Consider the following 19,600-nt stretch of genomic DNA (forward strand, 5'->3'; position numbering starts at 1 on the left):
CTCTTGTGCGTGCGTGGTACCATACTTGTTAATTTAGTAAGCGAATGTTTAAATGTTTACATGGCCGATGGCAACTACATTCATTACTTCGTATAGCTGTCTACAATTTTGCTATCGCAATCAATGTTTCGCCTTTCAGGTGAAACTGCAATTTTTTTGGTTGCAGACGCGAGACAATGCCCAGTGGTACATACCCAATGATCCAAGTTGGCGTGAAAGGTTCTTTGAAGAGCGGCACATACACCCAGCGGCCTTAATTGGTTTGACGGTTGGTTTCGAATCCATTTCTCCCTGCATATAGCAGCCCAATACTCTACCCCTTAAACCATGGACTACCCATTGATCCAAGCTGGCAATAAAGAGGTTAGATATGGACAAACAAGCAGGAAAGCACAAACATATCGCAAACTGGGTCAAGTTCCCAAAGAATGCTAATTGTATTAATAACACTGAATGGTTCGTAAGGCTCACGACTTTATGAACATTTTGAGTCCGTGCTTGCCTATAGGTGTATGCCTCGTTTGCGTGTTTGTCTGGTCGCTGTTTACATATATCTTTCACGCAACACTAGGAGTAGAATGCCGGGCTGTCGTCCAGACAGACACTTCCCACTTCCGGCTTTCGTTAAAGACATCTCTCTTTATCTCTCTAAGACTAGTACTAGAACTCCTGTGTACAATTTAAGTCGCGTTGATCTTCCACGTCCAAGTTGCTGTCATTGTGTACAGTCCTCCGCGAAGAACAGAGACACACTACTGCCTTCCGAGTCGTCAAACACAGGAGGCCTCCGTTCCGCTCCAGGTGCCGTCTGGCTCGCAGACGCGAGAGGCACCGCCAAAGATATTGTGACCAGCGTCGCATTCGTAGTGGGCCTTGGCGCCCAGCCAGGCGCCCTCCAGGATCAGCCTTCCTCGGGCTGGGCTCTGCAAGGGTGGGCAGTGGTCACGGAGGCACTCGAAGATTCCCTCCCGCTTCCAAGAACCGTCGGACTGGCAGACGGATCTCGAGAGTCCTCTGGCCGAGTAACCCTTGTCGCAGGAAAAAGTGGCGTTGTGGCCCTGAGTGAACCCCGTGTAATCCACGCGGGCGTGCTCCGGTGTGACCTGCAGTTGCAGAGAGGAATTTGAATGAACTTCGTTATAACGAAGCATTGAGCACCTATGCTGGGAATATCCGATGATTTATATGAGCCCTACTAGCTCGAGTCTGCTAAATAAACAATGGTGGCATCTCAATAGCGTGGCCGGCAGCGCTCGTTATAGTAATTGAACATTTTTGGTTTACCATTCAAGCTACGGCGACAATTAGGGCACCGAAAAAATAAAACGACCTGCGTTCAGGCTTCCGACAATACCTCTTGCTGTTGAATGTAGAGCCTGGCATATACCGCCGCTGTGACCAGTGTCATAGTCGAGAATTTTCGGTGTGGGGTGGGAAGCGCACGGACTTGATTAGGGGAGAGGGCGGGACAGGCGGGTGTTGTAGAAGGGAATTGGGGCGGGACACGTGCCCAATGCACTTTTAGACACCCGATACCAGAAACACAATCCCTGTTGGTCCAGAAGGACAGTTGATGTAAAGCCTGATCGAGCCTCGTCCCAACTTCACAACTTGTCTTTGCCAGGGCCTTGAAAAAAAGTCTCTAGGGCTGCAGCCCTTGTCATAGCTCTCAACGGTATTTTGCTTATGGTTGCTGTTGGTTTGCTGTGCGTTAGGGCTAATTAAGGGAAATTCGCCGTAGGCTATACCTGCAGAGGGGGGCACCGTCTGGCTCGGCACGAGGGCTCCCTGCCTTCCCAGCGCCCGTCACGTCCGCAAAGCCTGGAGGTTGGGCCCGACAGGCGATACCCGGGCTGGCAGGTGTAGTTGGCTATGCCCCCCACCGTGAGTCGGTCGTAGGTGACGTGGCCGTTGAGGGGCTGCCGAGGTTCCGGGCAGGAGGAGTCTGGACATGGGCGTACTGCCGTGCCGCATCCTTGCACCGGGTTGCAAGTTGGCACGTCACTCTCCCACTGTCCGGTGTCCAGGCAGGTGCGTTGCCGCAGGCCGTCGAGGATGTAGCCCGGGTTGCAGTGATAGAAGACGACGCTCGATATGCTGTTGAGGAATGGCCGTGGGGGAGAGGGCAGAAACGGAGAAGTCGCAGCAGGTTTAGATGCAGATGTGGAGTCTTTTGATATACTGGTACCTATAGCCACTCTAGGGGATTGGCCACGAATCGGGTAGGTCAAAGTAAATTGCAGAATAAGATGTCAACATTGTACAATTTAGGTTAGTCAGAATGGAAATACAGAGATTGGAAAGCCTGCATGAGTTTGTGAAAATGAAAGTTCTGCCATAACCATAAAAAAAGAAAACAGCAGATTTGCTCCGGTGAGGCGCCTTTTTGCCTTCGTTTTCACATTTTCACGATGCATATTATAAGTGAACCGCATCTGTTTGTCTTGGGATGAATACATTCATTTACTAACCAGGAATTATATCTTTCAGCATGAAATGGAATTGCCGTGCACCTGAGTGCAGCACGATCGAAGCTCCAAAGGATTTCTCGGAAAGAAAGCTCCATAGCTGGAAAATTCGTCCTGGTGCAGAGATCGAAACCGGTGCCACCGCCTTATATCGGGGCTGTCGCTCTACTATGCGAGCTAACCAGGAGGCTAGTACATCGTAGCGCGAGGCCGCATTAATAGATAACTCGAACATATCGACGACAATTCTTGCAAATTCTTAGGGCAGGAAGTCACTGCGGATCCGGATCATGAGACGGAAATAATCAGAAGAATAAGAATGGGCTGGGGTGCGTTTGGCCGGCATTCTCAGATCATGAACAGCAGGTTGCCATTATCCCTCAAGAGAAGAGTGTATAATAGCTGTGTCTTACCAGTACTCACCTACGGGGCAGAAACCTGGAGGCTTATGAAAAGGGTTCTACTCAAATTGAGGACGACGCAACGAGCCATGGAAAGAAGAATGATGGGTGTAACGTTAAGGGATAAGAAAAGAGCAGATTGGGTGAGGGAACAAACGCGAGTTAATGACATCTTAGTTGAAATCAAGAAAAAGAAATAGGCATGGGCAGGACATGTAATGAGGAGGGAAGATAACCGATGGTCATTAAGGGTTACGGACTGGATTCCAAGGGAAGGGAAGCGTAGCAGGGGGCGGCAGAAAGTTAGGTGGGCGGATGAGATTAAGAAGTTTGCAGGGACGGCATGGCCACAATTAGTACATGACCGGGGTTGTTGGAGAAATATGGGAGAGGCCTTTGCCATGCAGTGGGCGTAACCAGGCTGATGATGATGATGATGAAGCTCGCAAGGCAGAGGAAAGTTCATGGAAGGTAAATTGTCATCATCGCTTTCCGTTTCGTGAACTTTCCTCCAGCTTCAGGCTTCCGTAGAACTGATTTGCATTATTCAACTTTCAGCATGTATCTCAACGAGACCTCTGTGTATGTAAAATGCGGCCGTAATTAAATGCCTTATTTCGGTCTGGCTCGCGTAATCGCGGCAGGTGTGGTAATTAGTGATTGGAACTGATAGCTATAAATGTTTTGTGTGGTAGATGTGCTCTTTAGCTAGTTACTTCATACCTTACTAGTTTTAGCTTGTCTTTTTTTTGCGCTACTGTACAGCCGTGATCAAAAGTATGCGGACCAAGGAGAGTGCAAAGAAACTCAGAATGTCAACATAAAACTGACGAATGTACCTCGATATTTACAATACCAAGTCCTAACTGCAGCCTTCAGTTTCACGTTACATGACCAAAGCATCAAAGAAAAAATTTTTTTTACAGATGCCTTGGTCCACAGACTTTTGATCACGAGTGTACATAAGATTGTTGTGTTCATATAGGAGGTTGTGGCCAAGTACTGCACCAGGGTGGCCAATCCTGCTCTGGTGAGGGAGCGCGTTACCGGTTCTGGTCACCGGGATCAGGCCACACTCCAGGCCTGTTTGTGCAATTTTATCAACACGCGGATTTTTTTTTTTAATCCGGTGGAAAATTGCCGGCACCGGGATTCGAACCACGGACCTCTTGCACGGACCTCTTGTACATAAGAACGACTGCAGAGGCCTATTCTATTCCGTTGGCGTGTACAGCAACGCAGCGATCGCTCCAGGTCGGCACTAGAGCGAGTGTGAACTTGCTTTACACGTAGCTGAACTAAAATTCGCTTTCCAAAAAGTTTAGCAACAAGAGCGAATGGTTCTTAGCTACTTTTATGATCACGTTGAAGTGATGCAATCAGGCAGGGTTCGTTCTTCGCTTAAAAGAAAAGGAATATCCGCAATTAAAATCATTTTTGTTTTCTTAGACGTTTTAACCACTAAAAAATTGCACTCGCGAAGCTGTATGCTTTTTGCCCTCCTCATGATAGCATCACTGTCGCCCTCAGTGACTAATTAACCAGTTCGTTGATGCAAGTTTTCGGATGTACTTGAAATCAGTTCCCGAGACGACTCCATTGACGGGAGGGTCGGGGGGAGGGCACTCGGCTAGCAGACACGTGGTCTCCCCGGGCACCATCCACGATCCATCAGCTAGACACGTCCAGCGGTCGACGCCCTGCAGCCGGTAGCGCGGGTCGCAGGACGCACGAACCGTCTCCCCCGTTGCGTCGTCCTGGACTAGTCTCCCGTTGGGCACTTGTCCATGAAGGGAGCAGTTCATGGGAACGCATTCGGGAAGCTCGCCGCTCCAGGTTCCATCAGCGCGGCACCTGGAACCCGAACGAACAGACGCATTACTCACGGCTACGCTGTACGCCGTTGGTGCGATGTCGGAGGTCTTGAAGGGAGGCTGAAAGGGGCCGTGAGATAACGTCAGGAGGGTCTTGCTAAGCGAGAAGAGAACGCAAAGACGAACGAGGTGTTGGTGACGTCGCGCGACTATTGCGCGGAATACAAAGTTGAGCATTTCAATAGAGAGTTTAGGTAAGGGGAGGGTACGTCGTTGTCCTCCTCGCCTGCAGGAGGTGCGCATTGAGGCGCCCTAGGGGACGCAAACCGCCGAGTGTACAAAAAACCCGAAGCCAGCAAAAGAATGCGAAGAGCTCACAGTGGAGTTTACGTCCCCTAACCTAAAGCTCTATATTAACGCATTCATTGGTATTTTCTAGCTGCATGGCTATACGTGAGTTGTACTTCTGTGAACGCAGAGCGGTTTGAATGCCATGTTAGCGCAACTCCATCTCACTTCCTTTCTAATTTTGTTTTCAGCTTCGAGTTACAGGTAATCTACCTGTAAGTGGAACGTGCCTATAGATTCATTGGCTTTCTTTCTTTTAATTTTTAAATAACATCTAAATAATTGTTTGGCATGGCGGGGCATACTTACTTTCGGATCGATTGGCGCACATAGTTAACTTCGGGCCTTCTGTTACCGCGAAAGAGCGCGAGATGTTGCCCGTGTCGTTTTGTTCGCGTCAGCCTTATCATTTTGCCCACGAAGCTATTAAATAGGTCTGCTGTCACATGCGTATCGAGAAGGCTCACCTAAGAGCTTTGGGCCCGACGAGTCTGAAGCCCCGTTCGCAAGCGAACAGACTGAAGGACTGCGTGGTGTGGACCCGTCCATGCTTGATTGGCCTCGGCACTGTGCACGACGTCGGCTGACACTGCGGAGCTGAGTCCGACCATGTTCCATCAGCAAGGCACGTCCTCTGTTGGACTCCGTGCAGCTGGAACCAGGGGTCGCACTGGTACTCGACGCTAGAACCATAGCTGCGGAACAAACGCCTCTCGTTAGTACTCCCGTGGACGCCCATGTAGTTTCAGACTGTGTTATCATAAGGACAAATGAAGTGTCGGCCACTCCTTTATGAAGAGCAACTGCTTTGTTCATAATATTTCGATAGGCCCATAGTTCCAGACTGCGGTACTCTACAAGGACAAATGTAGTGTGGGCCACTCCTTTATGAAGAGTAACTGTTTGACTCAGAATATTTCGATAGCAATTATAGGGACGCCCGACTCGCGTTTGCGCTGTTGTCGTTGTGCTGTCAAGGTATCGACGTGCATGCACGGCCCGTGAGTGAAGGGCTAGAATGTCTCCAGGGACACGCAGTGCGTTTTGGTGCAGAAGGGACGAAGCCTTGCAAGTAAGCGCACCGTCACGCTGCGCTCGATCGGCTCTGCTGGAGCCAGGGCATCGTTCTGGCTTCCGCTGCTGGCATGAGCGCTGTACGCACACGTCCATTAGCGTTCCTGCTAAGGAGCTGTGTGCATACCGCATCGTGGTCCACGCACTGATCTCAGTGGAACGCCAAGCTAAATCTGCCTAATCCTTTGATTGGCCGCAGACAAACGCCGGAAGTTTTCCATTTTGCTTGTGCTTTCGATAGAGAATATATATATAGTCTGCTATGGGTTGTCCTTGATCGTAGTGAACGCACTCCACTGGGGTTATACGAGCTCTCTCTCTTAAACGGGGTTAAAATTGAACTAGTTCTTAAGTCCTAACAAGGAGTTTCCACTACTCCTTTCTTTCGAATAGATGTATCCTGACAAATGTAAAATCGGTTTTCACTAAGACTAACATGTAAAATGCGGAAGCGAACCGTAGTTTCACATTTCTAAACTTTCAAGCAGATCGCACGAGTTTTGATGATAGATAATTAGACGCAGTCGCTATTCTGTGATAGACGTAGACCGCATGGTACAGATCTATCGGCTTTCCGCGACTGCCATAGTCTGTTTGGAGAAAGAAGGCTGCCTCCGGGTGATTCTATCAGCAACTAAGGACTTTCGCAACTTTTTCCGCAAGCCATTGACTTTCAGTGCAGTTACGTCGGCTCTTGCACTGTTGCATTCACTCCTTCACCACCGCATCAATATAACTGACAACCGGTCGAATGCTTTTTGTTCATATACACGTGGTGCAGGATCAACTGAATTCGCAATATAAGCACATTTCAGGTCACATACGTGGTGCTTGGGTAGACAGCAGTACCGTGGGGCACTTCCTCTGGCTCGGGACACGATACGACGTCGCACACGATGTCACCGTTCCACGTTCCGTTCGCCGTGCACGTTCTTTGGCCGGAACCCAGGAGACGAAAACCCGCTCGGCAGCTGTACTTGGCCACGCTTTGGAACTTCGTGCTCTCTGACTCCACTGCTTGTCCGTGCTCTAACTGCGCATAGCGAAATGAATCGTGCTTGTTCATTGCTATGGTAAAATGCCAAGACTAGACCACTGCAACACACTTCTTGCAATGGTTTAGGTAGGCTTAATCCTACAAAGCAGTAGGATGATATTTGTACGGTCGCCAGAAAAAATATCTGCATGTGCAGGACCAGTTGCACATTGCGAGCATGTGCGAGCATTTTTAGTCAATTTCACCGCTTTTCAATAACGTTGGCCCCGTACGTCATGCGCAACTTCCAAAGTGTCTTCCGACGTGTTGCAAACAGTATATAGTAGCGGTCCTGTCAAGGAAACTATTGCAGTAAGTTTTTGTCTGTGCCTGCAACATCGCCGCTTTTCAATGGCTTGATATGACTTGAATAAAATTACATCGCGCTGGGCGAGCCGATCCAGTGACTTGGAATTCATAGAAACTATTTTACTTATAATCACACACTGCGAACTTGAAGTCGAAGCACTATGGAGCATTACAAACGCAAGGACACAAACGCAACAAAAGGTATGGAGATGTGAACGCAGTGATATTAATCTGCCGTTTATTCCTGTACTTACAAAAATTCAACATTCTATATATACAGTATAGAGAAAAAATATATATTCAAGCATAGGTAGGTCAGTGTGGGTGACCTATGGCGAAATTCTCTCTGGTTTGGAGCCATGCTTAGTGATAAACACCGCGAGCAATATTTTCGGTCTACCACTTTCCGGGTTACGATCACTTTCGCGATATCTCACATGACTCTGCACCGAACACGTAGGCTTCCACCAGCCTACGTTCCTAGCACTTTGCCAAGACGTATTAATGGTGCGGGCCGATATAGAAAGAAAAGAAAATTGATATAAATAAAAAGAGACGGCTATAAGACAGCGTGCTGAGGAGCACAAATGCGAGGAACACTGTCACCCGTAAAATCCGACTCGGCCGGGGGTGACATTCTGGGCAATGTCGAATTCGGCCATGCTGGCTTACTGAGCCAATCGGAGAAGCCGTAGTAGCCTTGTGCACCAATCAGAGCCGCCAAAATGGCGAATCTGACAATATGGCGCACCTTGACAGCGTCGGCGCCGATTATGACGCGAAAGTGATCGCAACCCCGATAGTGATCGACTGAGAACACGATCCCAAGAAAGCTGTCGCCACGTTCTCGATCTAACCGGTGGTGGCGGTCCGCAGTCCACCGGTATGCAGTCTGGAACCGACGGCGCCCACAGTCCGCCCCAGCCGCACACCGCCGCCTCGTTGCCCACCAGGACGTAGCCGTCGGCGCAAGAGAAGCGTGCCGTGCTGCCCAGAGCAGTGTCCGTGTACGAGAGGGCCGCGTGCGGTCCCACGATGGGCTCGGAGCAGTGCGCAGGCTCGCACAACGGCGTCTTGGGTGGCGACCACAGCGCAGCGTTGTGGCAGATGCGCGCAGAGGCGCCGCGCAGCTCGAAGCCGCGGGAGCACGTGACCGAGACCGTGCTGCCCAGTGTCCGGCCCGATCCGGTGACTCTGGCGAGAGAGAAGATGCAGGCGCACATTCGGTCTCGCTGAAACTATGAATCGCTTTTAGGAGCGCTGCTTCTTGGATGAGTTTATAACTCATTCTGTGGGATGTATGAAGAAGCACTGCAATACAATACGAGGCAAAACAAAAAAAAGTGGGTGGGCACAGATCCTAAGTGACTTGTTCTCAGAAAAGCTAGACATGCTTGTTTAATGAGCCTCCTTGAAGGTTTTAATATTTAAATAATTTTAGGTACGTTTACAATGTTAATAATCATGCACGATATTGTCCGCGGTAGCCTCGACCACGAAACCAAGATTTTAGAAATCTTCCGGCATTGTCTTGTGCTCGTTGTGCTAACAGCACTCCCGTGCGTGTGTTTGTGTGCCTCGCCGGTTAACAGTCTTTGCATCCCTGAACAACGTAAATCGTGGTCGAAGTACGACATCGGCTGTAATCATGCAACGGGATTCGTGAAGTTTATAGCATGGGCTGAGAATGGATTAAGAATGAGCCACCCACCGCGGTGACTCAATGGATATGTCACTTGCTGCCTCACGTGCGAAGTCGCGGAATGGAACTCAAATCGCGGCGGCTGCGTTCCACCCGGGGACAGAATACAAAAACACACAAGAAACGATGTTGAAATGATGTTTCGGTGCACGTCAATTAATGTCACGTGGTCACATTTAATACCTCCCGCCGCTCCGTACACAATGCGACATCCCTGAAGGACCGAGTTTAGCCCGGATATAGGAGGCATGGATTAAAGATTACGCTTTTGATGTAATTTGTATATCTTTGTCTCAGTCCTAGTCGCGCTGCGCCATTTGAATAGCTACGAACCAACTCGCCCAAATCAAATTTTTAGTGCATTAAAAAGAAGTCGCAACGTTGGCATTTCGTTTTCAAAGCAAGGACTTGTGACGCGACCGACGGAAAGAAATTAGCTTTTTCGTACTTGCCTGCCATTAGCGACAGGTAGATGAGGCGGGCACTCGAGAGGAACGCACGTTGGCTCGTGGTCGCTCCACGACCCATCGTAGCTGCACCTTCTCCAGCGGGTTCCCTGAAGAGGACACAAAATGGTGTTCTGTGATATGACAAGATAACAAATGCTCTAGAGGGTCTTTATTTATAAGTGTGTTCTGTGATATGACAAGTTAACAAATGCTCTAGAGGGTCTTTATTTATAAGTGTGTGATAAACACACCTTATGCGACTGCCATACGTCTAGCGGGACGATGCTACTGGTCATCGTGCTGTACTCGGCGAGTGCTCGGAGCTGTCGCGCCATAATGCATTTTATTGACGGAAGATGCTCGTGATGCAGTATTGCTACAATTTTCGCAAAGTATTCAGAACTGACTTTACGTCAAAAGTGCCACAACTTAAACCCAAAGCAAGTAGCACGGTGCATTGTCGGATGTGGACCAGGAACTGCTTGTACCTAGGAGTGAGGACATTCATTGCTCCTTGGCTTGGACATATGTAGGGTTAAGAAGTAGGTGCAACACCATCGCGCAGCGAGTTCCGCCATTGGTGCGCAGATCATGCTTGACAACAGACTAACCATGTTTGTGGAAGAGGCCCATATCTAGCATGTGACAGCCTCCAGTTGTTCTACCTCTGGGAAGATATAGCGATGACGTTTGGATACTACATGTGAAGAGAGCCTGGGGCTTAAGCACGCAGGACTACTGCCAGGATTAGCCAATGGACATGTACGTACTCGAGTCGCGAGTCATCCGCTGCGCAAGTACCACGCCTGCATGGCACGCACCAGCAAAAAAATGAAAAATAAGGAACAAGAAAGGTACGTTTGGATGTCACCTAGACCTTTTCGACATTCACTAATATACCTAACAGCCACCTGACGCACGCGCAGTTGTGCCAATAGTGTTCCGAGCGCTCAAATAAGGCTAATATGACCGCGCTGAACGTGCTGATCCGTTTCGTGCGAGTTGCCGGGCAGATTGCTGTCTCGCGGCGGAACGATGTCCCGCAAATTGCACTGCTGACTGGCATGACCTGTCACTATTTTCATAAGTCCAATTTTCGCTAGCTGTTTTTAATTTTCTTGAGACAGATATGGGGGGAACACGTGCACACCGAGAGACCGCATGTGAACAGCTTTCTAATAGTCATTAGAAGAGGGACATAAGTTACCGTGTACACACACTTCTAAAATTAGGTATAATGGCGCTCGTCTTGTCTCTATATTATATGTGTATGCGCGTTAAATTGTGGACCTCCTCTAGCAACTACGTTTCACCAACTATAGCCCAACAAGAAGCACACATATATACGATAGCTTTCTAATAATTTCATGCTACGAGAGAGGAGGGCGTATACGCATATAACGAGGTCTCACCAGTAGAGTGTAATTAGGGTGACACAGGTAGTTGGCCATGGCTCCAAACTCCAAGCTCGCGGCAGTTACTTCGCCGTGTTGAGGATTTGCGGGTGTTGGACACTTCATAGGCGTACATGTCGCTTCCAACGAAGACCACGTCTTGTTCGCCAGGCAGACTATCTCCATGCGACCAGAAATCTTGTAGCCAAGATCGCAGTGACAGCTACATCAGCAAGATAAACGTACGAAAAGACAAAATGGCATTTTAGCTGCGAACGCATAATACTGTGAGATTCTAAGCTTCATCCTTTAGGATGCGCCCAGAATTTACCGCACAGATTATGAGAATGCCATTAGTTGTTTCCTTTTTCTTCTGAAAATTATTCAAGCGTGTGTTGCGAACGTATATCTTCGGTAACCCGTAACTAATAAGTATGGCATGCAGTGGTGGTAAATGTTTATTTGTTAAACTAGACTGATAGTTGCCTGCCAACCTAGCGAACGCTTCGGCAAATGATTGCCTGAAGTGTCAACTATGTATGTTGATCCTTAGAAATCCTTATTCTGTAATTTTTCGGCCGACAAAGAGTATCAACACGAAGTTAACCCGCTGAGAACATGACATTTAGCCTATAATCATGTGGGTACGGACTTCCTGGACTGCTAGAAGATGGGTTCTTCAGCTGCTTGAAGGAGGTGCTTACAGATCAGGATAAAGAACGACGCCAGGCAACTCACCGGACCTACGTAGGTCCGATGAGTTACCTGGCGTCGTAAGTGCAAGGTACCTTGCACCATACCTTGAGACCTTGTGGATGGCACGCTTGTTGGCAGGCAATGAGTGCAGTTTGCACTTATTGTGGATGTTGTGATAGTTACGTTGACCGAGCGAGACGTCTGCACTGACAGGTGCGGTTTGGAAAGGGGCGCTTTCATATGACAAAGATAAAGCAATAGACCAAGAAAGCACCGACCTCACGACGTCTCCAAAGAAGTGCCTGTCACCAGCTTCACACAAGACTCCTGCCGGCAGGTTCGTCAGTTGCCCGCATGACAGGCGCTCGCACGTCGGTGGGTCGTGCGACCACGTCCCCACTTCTACGTCACAGGTCAGGGTCTGCGAACCTCTGAGCACAAACCCCTCGCGGCAAGAGTAAGTGACCGTCACGACGACTCGCGCACCGTCCATTTCCGAGACGAGTCCCGCGACACCATTGGCTACCGTGAGCGGTTCCTGGCAGCTGATTGGCTGGCAGATAGCGTTGAGAGGGCTCCACTCCCCGTGTTCCGTGCACACGAGTTCCCTCTCGCGAAACTCGTAACCCTTTTCGCAGATGACTCGGAGCTTGCTGCCCGGCCGAAACTGGCTCTCGTTGAAGGGAGCCAGCACTCCGTTTGTGACTTGCGGATGGGTCTCGCATGTGATGCCTGTGAAATAAAAGAGAAACAGTAAAATGTCATGTAGTAGAATTGAGATACGGACGTTCCGCGTTCATCTTCAGTAACCTTACAGCACAGCAAGAAAAGAAAAGAATGACGGGACAAGTGCTTACTCGGCTGTTATAATCTTGAATTATTTATACACGCTTGCACTTAAAGTCTGTTTTGTGTTGGGCTTTTGTGGCAAAGCAGCCAAACTTTATTTTGTAAATTCGCAATTATTTCAAGTTCTCAGTCAAATATTAGCTGCGGGCAACTACGTCTCGTGTCATCTCTTCGTGTCTTTATTTGTGTTTCGATTTTTTACCAATACTCAAGATACTCAATACTCAAACAAACACGTCTGTTTCTCGGACTTCTCTCAAGAGTCTCCGAATTGCGTGGCATTATCAGAGGGCGAATTCTTGCCAGACAAATGAAGGACAGTCACTGTTCAATACCTGCTAGTAGCTACTGTAGACCTTCGATCCAGTATAATCACTTTCCTGGCGCGGATTTCTCACTGACACCATCGATAATCTGACACATGAGGTTCTCTTAAAATCTTCCGCTGATGCGTCGGGGCGTGCACTCTACGCGTTAAGGAAGAACCGGCACAGTCTCCATCGGCTTCTTTCACCGAGAGTCGACGACGCGTATGAAGAGTCGTCCGAATGAACAAATCACGCCTTTTTTCTTTCGTGTCTGTGTCCAGTATCGTTCGGACCATACGTACTACACAGACAGCTAGGATAGTCATTTGGGTGAACAAGGGCTCTCCCTTACCAATCTGCTTGACCATGAGCAGTATGATAGAAAATATCCTATCTGGTTTACACATGACATGTGGGTTCGAGCCTTGCACGTGTGAATCAAGTAGCTTTCCCACCATGGAGGAAGGAAAGGAACTAGGAGGGAGCATTACGTCACACAGCCAGCCTTGGCTACTTTGGCAAGCGAACTCTGCGCGAAGCTTCTCTATTCGCTTGGAGAATGTTTGGCTCCCGGTAGTTTGAACATTGAAATAATGAAAGACCACGAGCACGAAGGACGAAGCTCTGAGTCTACTAACTTTTTCATTTTGTCAGTGAACACGTTTGTATACATGGCGATAGGATTGAAAGACGTGGCAATTGAGGTCACGTCTGACGATGTGAAAGGCCAAAAGTCCCAAAACAACAGATTTTACCTGCATCCGTTGAATCCTGCGAACTTTGTCTCCGCTTCGGTAAGACGAGGTATATTATTTCAGTGTTAAAACTCGGCGCAACAAAATCATGAACATGCACCCGTTCATCGCTTTACTAGACGCGCGCGTGTTCGGCTGCCGTGCTGCAGCCCTGACTGCAGTGCTCACTCCTAGTTCTTTCCTTCTTCCATGTTTCCCTACGGAATGTTTTGCTTCGTGAAACTCCATGACGAAAACCAGTGCGTTCGTCGAAACATCGGCTACACCAAAATTCCTGATTCGACCACTGTTGATCACTTTTATGTTATAGGCATAGATGTAGAGCCTCTATGATCTCGTGAATGCAAGTTTGGATGTTCCTTGTCCGGGCCTGTCGTACATTACTTGCGGGTATGCACGGTGTGAGTAAAGAAGGCATGTTGGCAGCTCACTGACGTCTTACTCTCGCATTGTGGTTCTTGTCCGCTCCAGCGCCCGTCCTCTTGGCAGCGTCTGTCGGCAGAACCGAGTATGCGGTAGCCCCTGCTGCAGACGTAGGTGACCTTGGCCGAGTACCGGAACCCCGTTCCTCGGACGCTGCCGTTTACTGGCTCTGCTGGGATTTCGCATGGTACGCCTGCAGAAAATTCCAGGGTAATATTTGGCGAGCCGGCGCTGACTTGGATATACCGTAGAAACAGCTGCCGTTTGCTTCACTTTTCCGTAAAATTTTCCTTTTCCCTTTGTAAGATAAGAGAGCATTTCAATTCTCAAAGCATGGGAGAAGTACGATGTTGTGCAGTTAACTAAATTAAGAAACAGCAGCAGTACGAAGCTGACGTTGACATTTCAACCGCCAGTACACTTGCACCTGTCAGAGCTCGTACGAGCATAGCTGCTTGCTTGATTCTGCTCGAGGAAATCCACCAAACGTTTGTATTTTCCACTTAGAAGCATATTACGCTTTCCCTGAGATAGGATGGGCGACTTATATGGTGAAATGAAAGAAGCTGACCGAAATCAAAGATGTACCTGCATAAAAAGAGGCACAACTGATAGGTGAACATTCCTTAAAGATCTCGTGACCTATATCATGGTAGACGAGCAGCTCATTATTAATGTCGCTTGTTTAAACAATTAACCGATGCAAACGCGTTTGTTGGCACACAGAGGCGGTAAACGAGATCGCACGGCTGCTGCAGCATTTTTGCAGTGTGCTCACGTAGGTGCGACTTTACTAGAGTCACCGACATAACACTTCGTAGCAGCTCCACTCTAATGAAAATAACGCCTTACAGAGCGACTATACTCACCGATGCACACTGGTATCGGATGCGACCACTCCCCTGACGCGAGACACCTACGGGTTGTGGCCCGCTGAACGTCGTGACCTTGGTCGCAGCTGTAGGTGGCTACGGATGCAGTACTGGTCGTTGAGAAGCTGACCAATCCGTGGATGGGCGCTGGAGGCGGTGGACACCCTGTCCAAGGCAAGACAGCCTTCTTTAATTGCTGACGAAAGCACTAGCAATCACAGAATGGCGAACGATTTAAAAATTGACATATTCGAAAAGGCGTCTCGCTGGTAGGTTCGGTCAAGGTAAGACGAAGTAATACTGGTAGTATCGTGAGGCACTTGTTTCTTCTCCAGATTCTTATGCATTGCAGAGTCCATAACTCTTACGGAAGGCACCTCGGTAGTGTTCAGACACTCGTAGCAGCTTAAGTTTGACATTTAAAGCGACAGATGGGTGTCCTATTCATAGATGTTCGAAGTCATCCCTTCAGTCAGAAGAAATTGATTGTATGTGGTGTCTTATGGCGCAAGGCCCAGGTATGGCCAAAGAGCGCCATGACATATAGTAATGTTAACGATGTATTGTGGATGGTGTGGACAATGAATTCCTCATGGTGAATGTGACATGGCTGTAAAAGGGCCTAAAAACTGTCGCTGTAAATGGCGTAAAACATATAGGTACTAAAATAATGACACTGATTAGTTAGGGATGTGGGCTATGGCAATAGTGTTTCGTTAAAAACATGTGACAACGAGACAACAGCGACACTAGAGCTTTAAGCGGGCTCTCGAATGCAAGGGCTGTTAATCATGTGTTAGAATTACCTAGCCAAATTATTTTCAGGGCGTCGGTTTCAGCTAAGAAACCTAACACTATTTGCAGATTAAAAAGCGGTTCATTGTGAAGAAAAAATGCCGGGTGAAAAGGTATATTTTCGCGATATGCAAAAGGTAAATACGTTTTCCTCTCTGCTTCTGTTGCAGGGAACTGAATAAGAACATGGAGGACTGTGAGATTTTTGCCGCACTTACTACAAGAACAGAATAAGAACATGGAGGACTGTGAGATTTTTGCCGCACTTACTCCAAGTCGGAGAATATCCCCCCCCCCCCCTCCCCGCCTCGGTCAAGAGGTAAGAGTGACTGCCGTAAGTGTGTCCTACTCTTAATCGGCAAACAAGTACTTCCTTGTACCGTGCTGCTTTCTAACTTATCCAGTTCCGTAGTTGTGGTTTTATCATGTGTAGCTTATTCAATACTTGGGCATCCCATTCTCCTTGCCACTGATTCTTAAGTTTACGGCGTAGAAAAGGCTTTAGGTCGGCGGCAAGGATGGGGATTTTTCCATCCGTGTCTCTAAAATTTACAGACGTAGCGTTTTCGTCAGCAACTACGTTGCCTCAGTCAGAAAAAAATTAAAGCTATTCCGGAATGTACAGTAGTCCCAAGCACGTTCTGGAGTCCGAATTGAGCCATTTTTACAAGCGCAAATGAGCCTGTAAATGGTATAACGCGTTCGAGCATAGTTTCGGAATTGCTGACGTTTGAATTTATGCTGATAATACATGCCCAAAGGGCGCAGGCTGGTCGCAACACTACATGTGTCGTCGATCGCGAAGCATTGACGATAGCAAGGTTAAGCGTCGCGTCTGGGCTCTTCGGTTGGTGCTCTAACAATAGGCGGCTGCGACACGTTGAGACAGCGGATGCCACAGCACGCAAGGCAACTCTGGCTGGTTAGAAGGAAAGGCGGCCTGACAGCTCACGACGCTCGCGTGGTGAGAAGCGTCGCCAGGCGGAGTTGGAGGCGTTGCACCGCGATGGTGCACGAGGTGAGACCGACGACAAACTGTCGGCGTGAGTCAGAGCCTGAAATTTTGGACAACGTTAGTTTGACGTTTGCTGCCCGTTCAGATCAGAGCAGTGCGTACCCACGTAAGCTCAGCAGGAACGCTAGTGTGCCTATGCGTGTAGTGGCCGAAGCCAGATAGGCTTCCCTCGCTCCGCCAGCGTGCGTTGACGGGGCGTCGACTTCGCTTCGTCCTTTTTGCAGCCAAACGCACTCCTGTGTCTCTGGAAGCCCTCTAACCATAGAGTTTCTCACTATAACACCTAGAGGGAAATCTGGCGCCACCGTCTATGGGAGTTTCTTAAGGGGGCACCGTGCTATGGTGGCTTCTAGCCACCATAACCGTGCCGTCATGGGAATGACGGTATGTGTCTGCGAGGCTCGTGTTGGCTGGTGTTGTAAGAGACTTCGTCTAAAACGTGCAATTGGCTACACAAATAACGAGTTCTCAAAGTAAAATCTTCATAAAATGTTTCCATTCACGCATATTACATCTTTACTCACCTACAATGCATGACCAAGCGAAGAAAAGCAAGCACAGACGACAAACTGTTTCAAAGCGAGCGCGAACCTTGTCGTCTGTCCTCCAACTTTAGCGGCCTGTTGATACGTTTTACGTAACATATAATCGTACGCGCAATAACAAGTTCTCATAGTTAAGCGAAACATGTTTTTGCGTAATAATAAAACCAAAACAGCCTTTTACGTGCTGTTTTAGTAGAAAATGAATCATTGTGACAGACGGAACTGTGCTTGCCAAGCGCGTTTTCTAGGTGTCCTGTCTCTCCGAGAACGATGCCAATCCGAAGTGACAATACACCGGCATTCCCATGCATACCACAGCGCAGCAGCGCCAGATTTCCCTCTAGGTAATGTAGTGAGAAACTCTATGCCTCTAACCATCCGCGTGCGAGCCGCGCATGCGCCGTCGAGCGAGACAGCACGATGACGGCGGTGGCGACGTCGTTTATGCGTCTTGTGCGTACGTATAGTTTCTGTCGCAATATATGCCTCTTCAGGGATTGGAAAAGGGCAACAATGAATAACGGGTCGTGCTTCGGGGTTTCAGATAACGTAAAGCGGCAACCACATGCACGCGATATTCAAGCGACAAGCGACGCGACAGGCAGACCGGCAGACCCTGTCGCGCTGTCGCGTCGCGGCGTGGAGTAACCATATGGACGTCACGTGACATCGCGAAAAAAAACGTAGCGACAAATTGACATTGTTGTTCGAATAAATGCAATCATGCGCCCTTAAAAAAACGCAAACGTGCCAGGATGCCAATGTTTTAACCAAGGTGCATTAGATCTGTAGCTTTAATATGCTGTTACGGCCAGTGAAAATCCGCTCAATGCAGCCAGCGTGAAATGGCGTGATACCCAACTGGTGAGCAAAACTCAGCATTTTCGCGGATCTTGGTGGCGTGTCAGGCTTACAACGTCAATACAAACAACTGATATCAATGACAAAGACAACGTGTAGGCTTTGGCCTTAGCTTGAGATGAGACGAAGTGATGGCTGATATTACTATTTTTTGCTGTCATGGCAGAGCAAGTAGCTAGAGCAAATTCAGATCGAAGAGGGCGCACCTACAGTCCCTACATTAAAAAAAAATATATATCAAGCTACTTTAGGCGGACCAGGGCGGACTGGTTGTTGATATGTTATTGCACAGTCACGCGGTCGCCGGCGGAAATCGCTGCGTGGACCTCAGGGCAACAAACGAAATTTTCTGGCTGGCCAAAAATCGCGGCGCGGCGACATGTGATAGCGACGGATCGCCCTTCGCGACGGCAAAAGCTGTCGCTCGTCGCCGTCGCTCGAAAATCGAGTGCATGTGGTCGGGAGTAAGCATTTGGTGTCACTAGTCATTAGGGCATAGCTTTGACTACACGGCATTTTTCGTGTATAGTACAAAGTTTTGCCAGTGCCCTGATGGCATTGTGGTCGATTGGTACGCTGTAGTAAGCAGTGACTGTGCATCTTCTTCATAGCAAAGGACTTCGTACTTCTCCATCAGTCTACCAAATGTACAGCGAGGGCTGTGCACTTGGTGCTCGCTGATCACACTACCTCAGCGAGAACTTACGCGATCACAACTATTGATTAGTGTCATTCGTGCTAATTTGCGAGAGCCTATAGGACTCTCTCATAGGATCTATTGTAAAATATTCAAATCGCTTAGGAATCTACGTGCGTTGCAGCAAGCTAGTGAAATTTCCCCAAAATGTCTCAGTGCGTCTCTACTATATGTATAACCGCGAGTCATTTTCGACAAATAATTTTGTTCGTGACATTTAATTCCTTTTTCTCCTTTCCCCATTCATTTGCGGCGGGGCGCGCGGCCTCCGCCGAGAGATGGTGTGACGCGTACATGTCCCAACGATGCGGAAAACAAAACAAAACAAAACAAAACAAAACAAAACAAAACAAACAACTGTTTGATCAGATGATAGTAGAAAATGTAGTTTGCTGTAGAGAAACTGGGAAAAACTGCTATTAGAGGCCAGTGCATATTTCGACGCAGATGCCTATGAGGATGGAACCGCTTCGTAATGATCAGAGACTTGTGAAACCTGATTCATGTTCCTGCTCTGACATTTGCTAACGCGGTTAGGGTGGCTAGAATGGTCATCCTAACGCGGTGGTGTTCCTCTCGGCGAAAGGTCGTAATTTGCTTGAGGCGACAGTGAGATGTCGGCCGAATAGCGGTCGGATGCCATGGAACTGTGGCAAACGAAGCCGTCCAAGGCGACTTAGGTCGGTATAGTTTTGCTGCACGGGAGGCCTCAAGCAAGCTGGCCTTGTTCAACCGCTTGCTACGTATACATCGCGACAGGTGGGCGAGGAGAGTCTCCGACTAGTTGTC

General features: G+C 48.6%; 1 protein-coding gene across 1 annotated transcript in view; it reads right to left on the reverse strand.

Annotated features, from left to right (window-relative positions):
- Positions 1-413: 413 nt before the first annotated feature.
- The window catches only part of LOC135903637 (sushi, von Willebrand factor type A, EGF and pentraxin domain-containing protein 1-like), a 51,639-nt gene continuing 32,452 nt past the window's right edge, over positions 414-19,600 (reverse strand). The window contains exons 24-34 of the mRNA XM_065433943.1: positions 14,896-15,063; positions 14,046-14,219; positions 11,970-12,423; positions 11,014-11,218; positions 9,605-9,708; positions 8,308-8,644; positions 6,930-7,138; positions 5,499-5,726; positions 4,442-4,723; positions 1,749-2,097; positions 414-1,103 (exon numbers count right to left, since the gene is read on the reverse strand). Coding sequence (XP_065290015.1) covers positions 771-1,103; positions 1,749-2,097; positions 4,442-4,723; positions 5,499-5,726; positions 6,930-7,138; positions 8,308-8,644; positions 9,605-9,708; positions 11,014-11,218; positions 11,970-12,423; positions 14,046-14,219; positions 14,896-15,063 — 2,843 coding nt within the window. The 3' untranslated portion in view covers positions 414-770. The remainder of the gene's footprint in view (positions 1,104-1,748; positions 2,098-4,441; positions 4,724-5,498; positions 5,727-6,929; positions 7,139-8,307; positions 8,645-9,604; positions 9,709-11,013; positions 11,219-11,969; positions 12,424-14,045; positions 14,220-14,895; positions 15,064-19,600) is intronic.

The sequence above is a fragment of the Dermacentor albipictus genome, chromosome 9, assembly GCF_038994185.2.
Source record: "Dermacentor albipictus isolate Rhodes 1998 colony chromosome 9, USDA_Dalb.pri_finalv2, whole genome shotgun sequence".
Lineage (NCBI taxonomy): Eukaryota > Metazoa > Arthropoda > Arachnida > Ixodida > Ixodidae > Dermacentor > Dermacentor albipictus.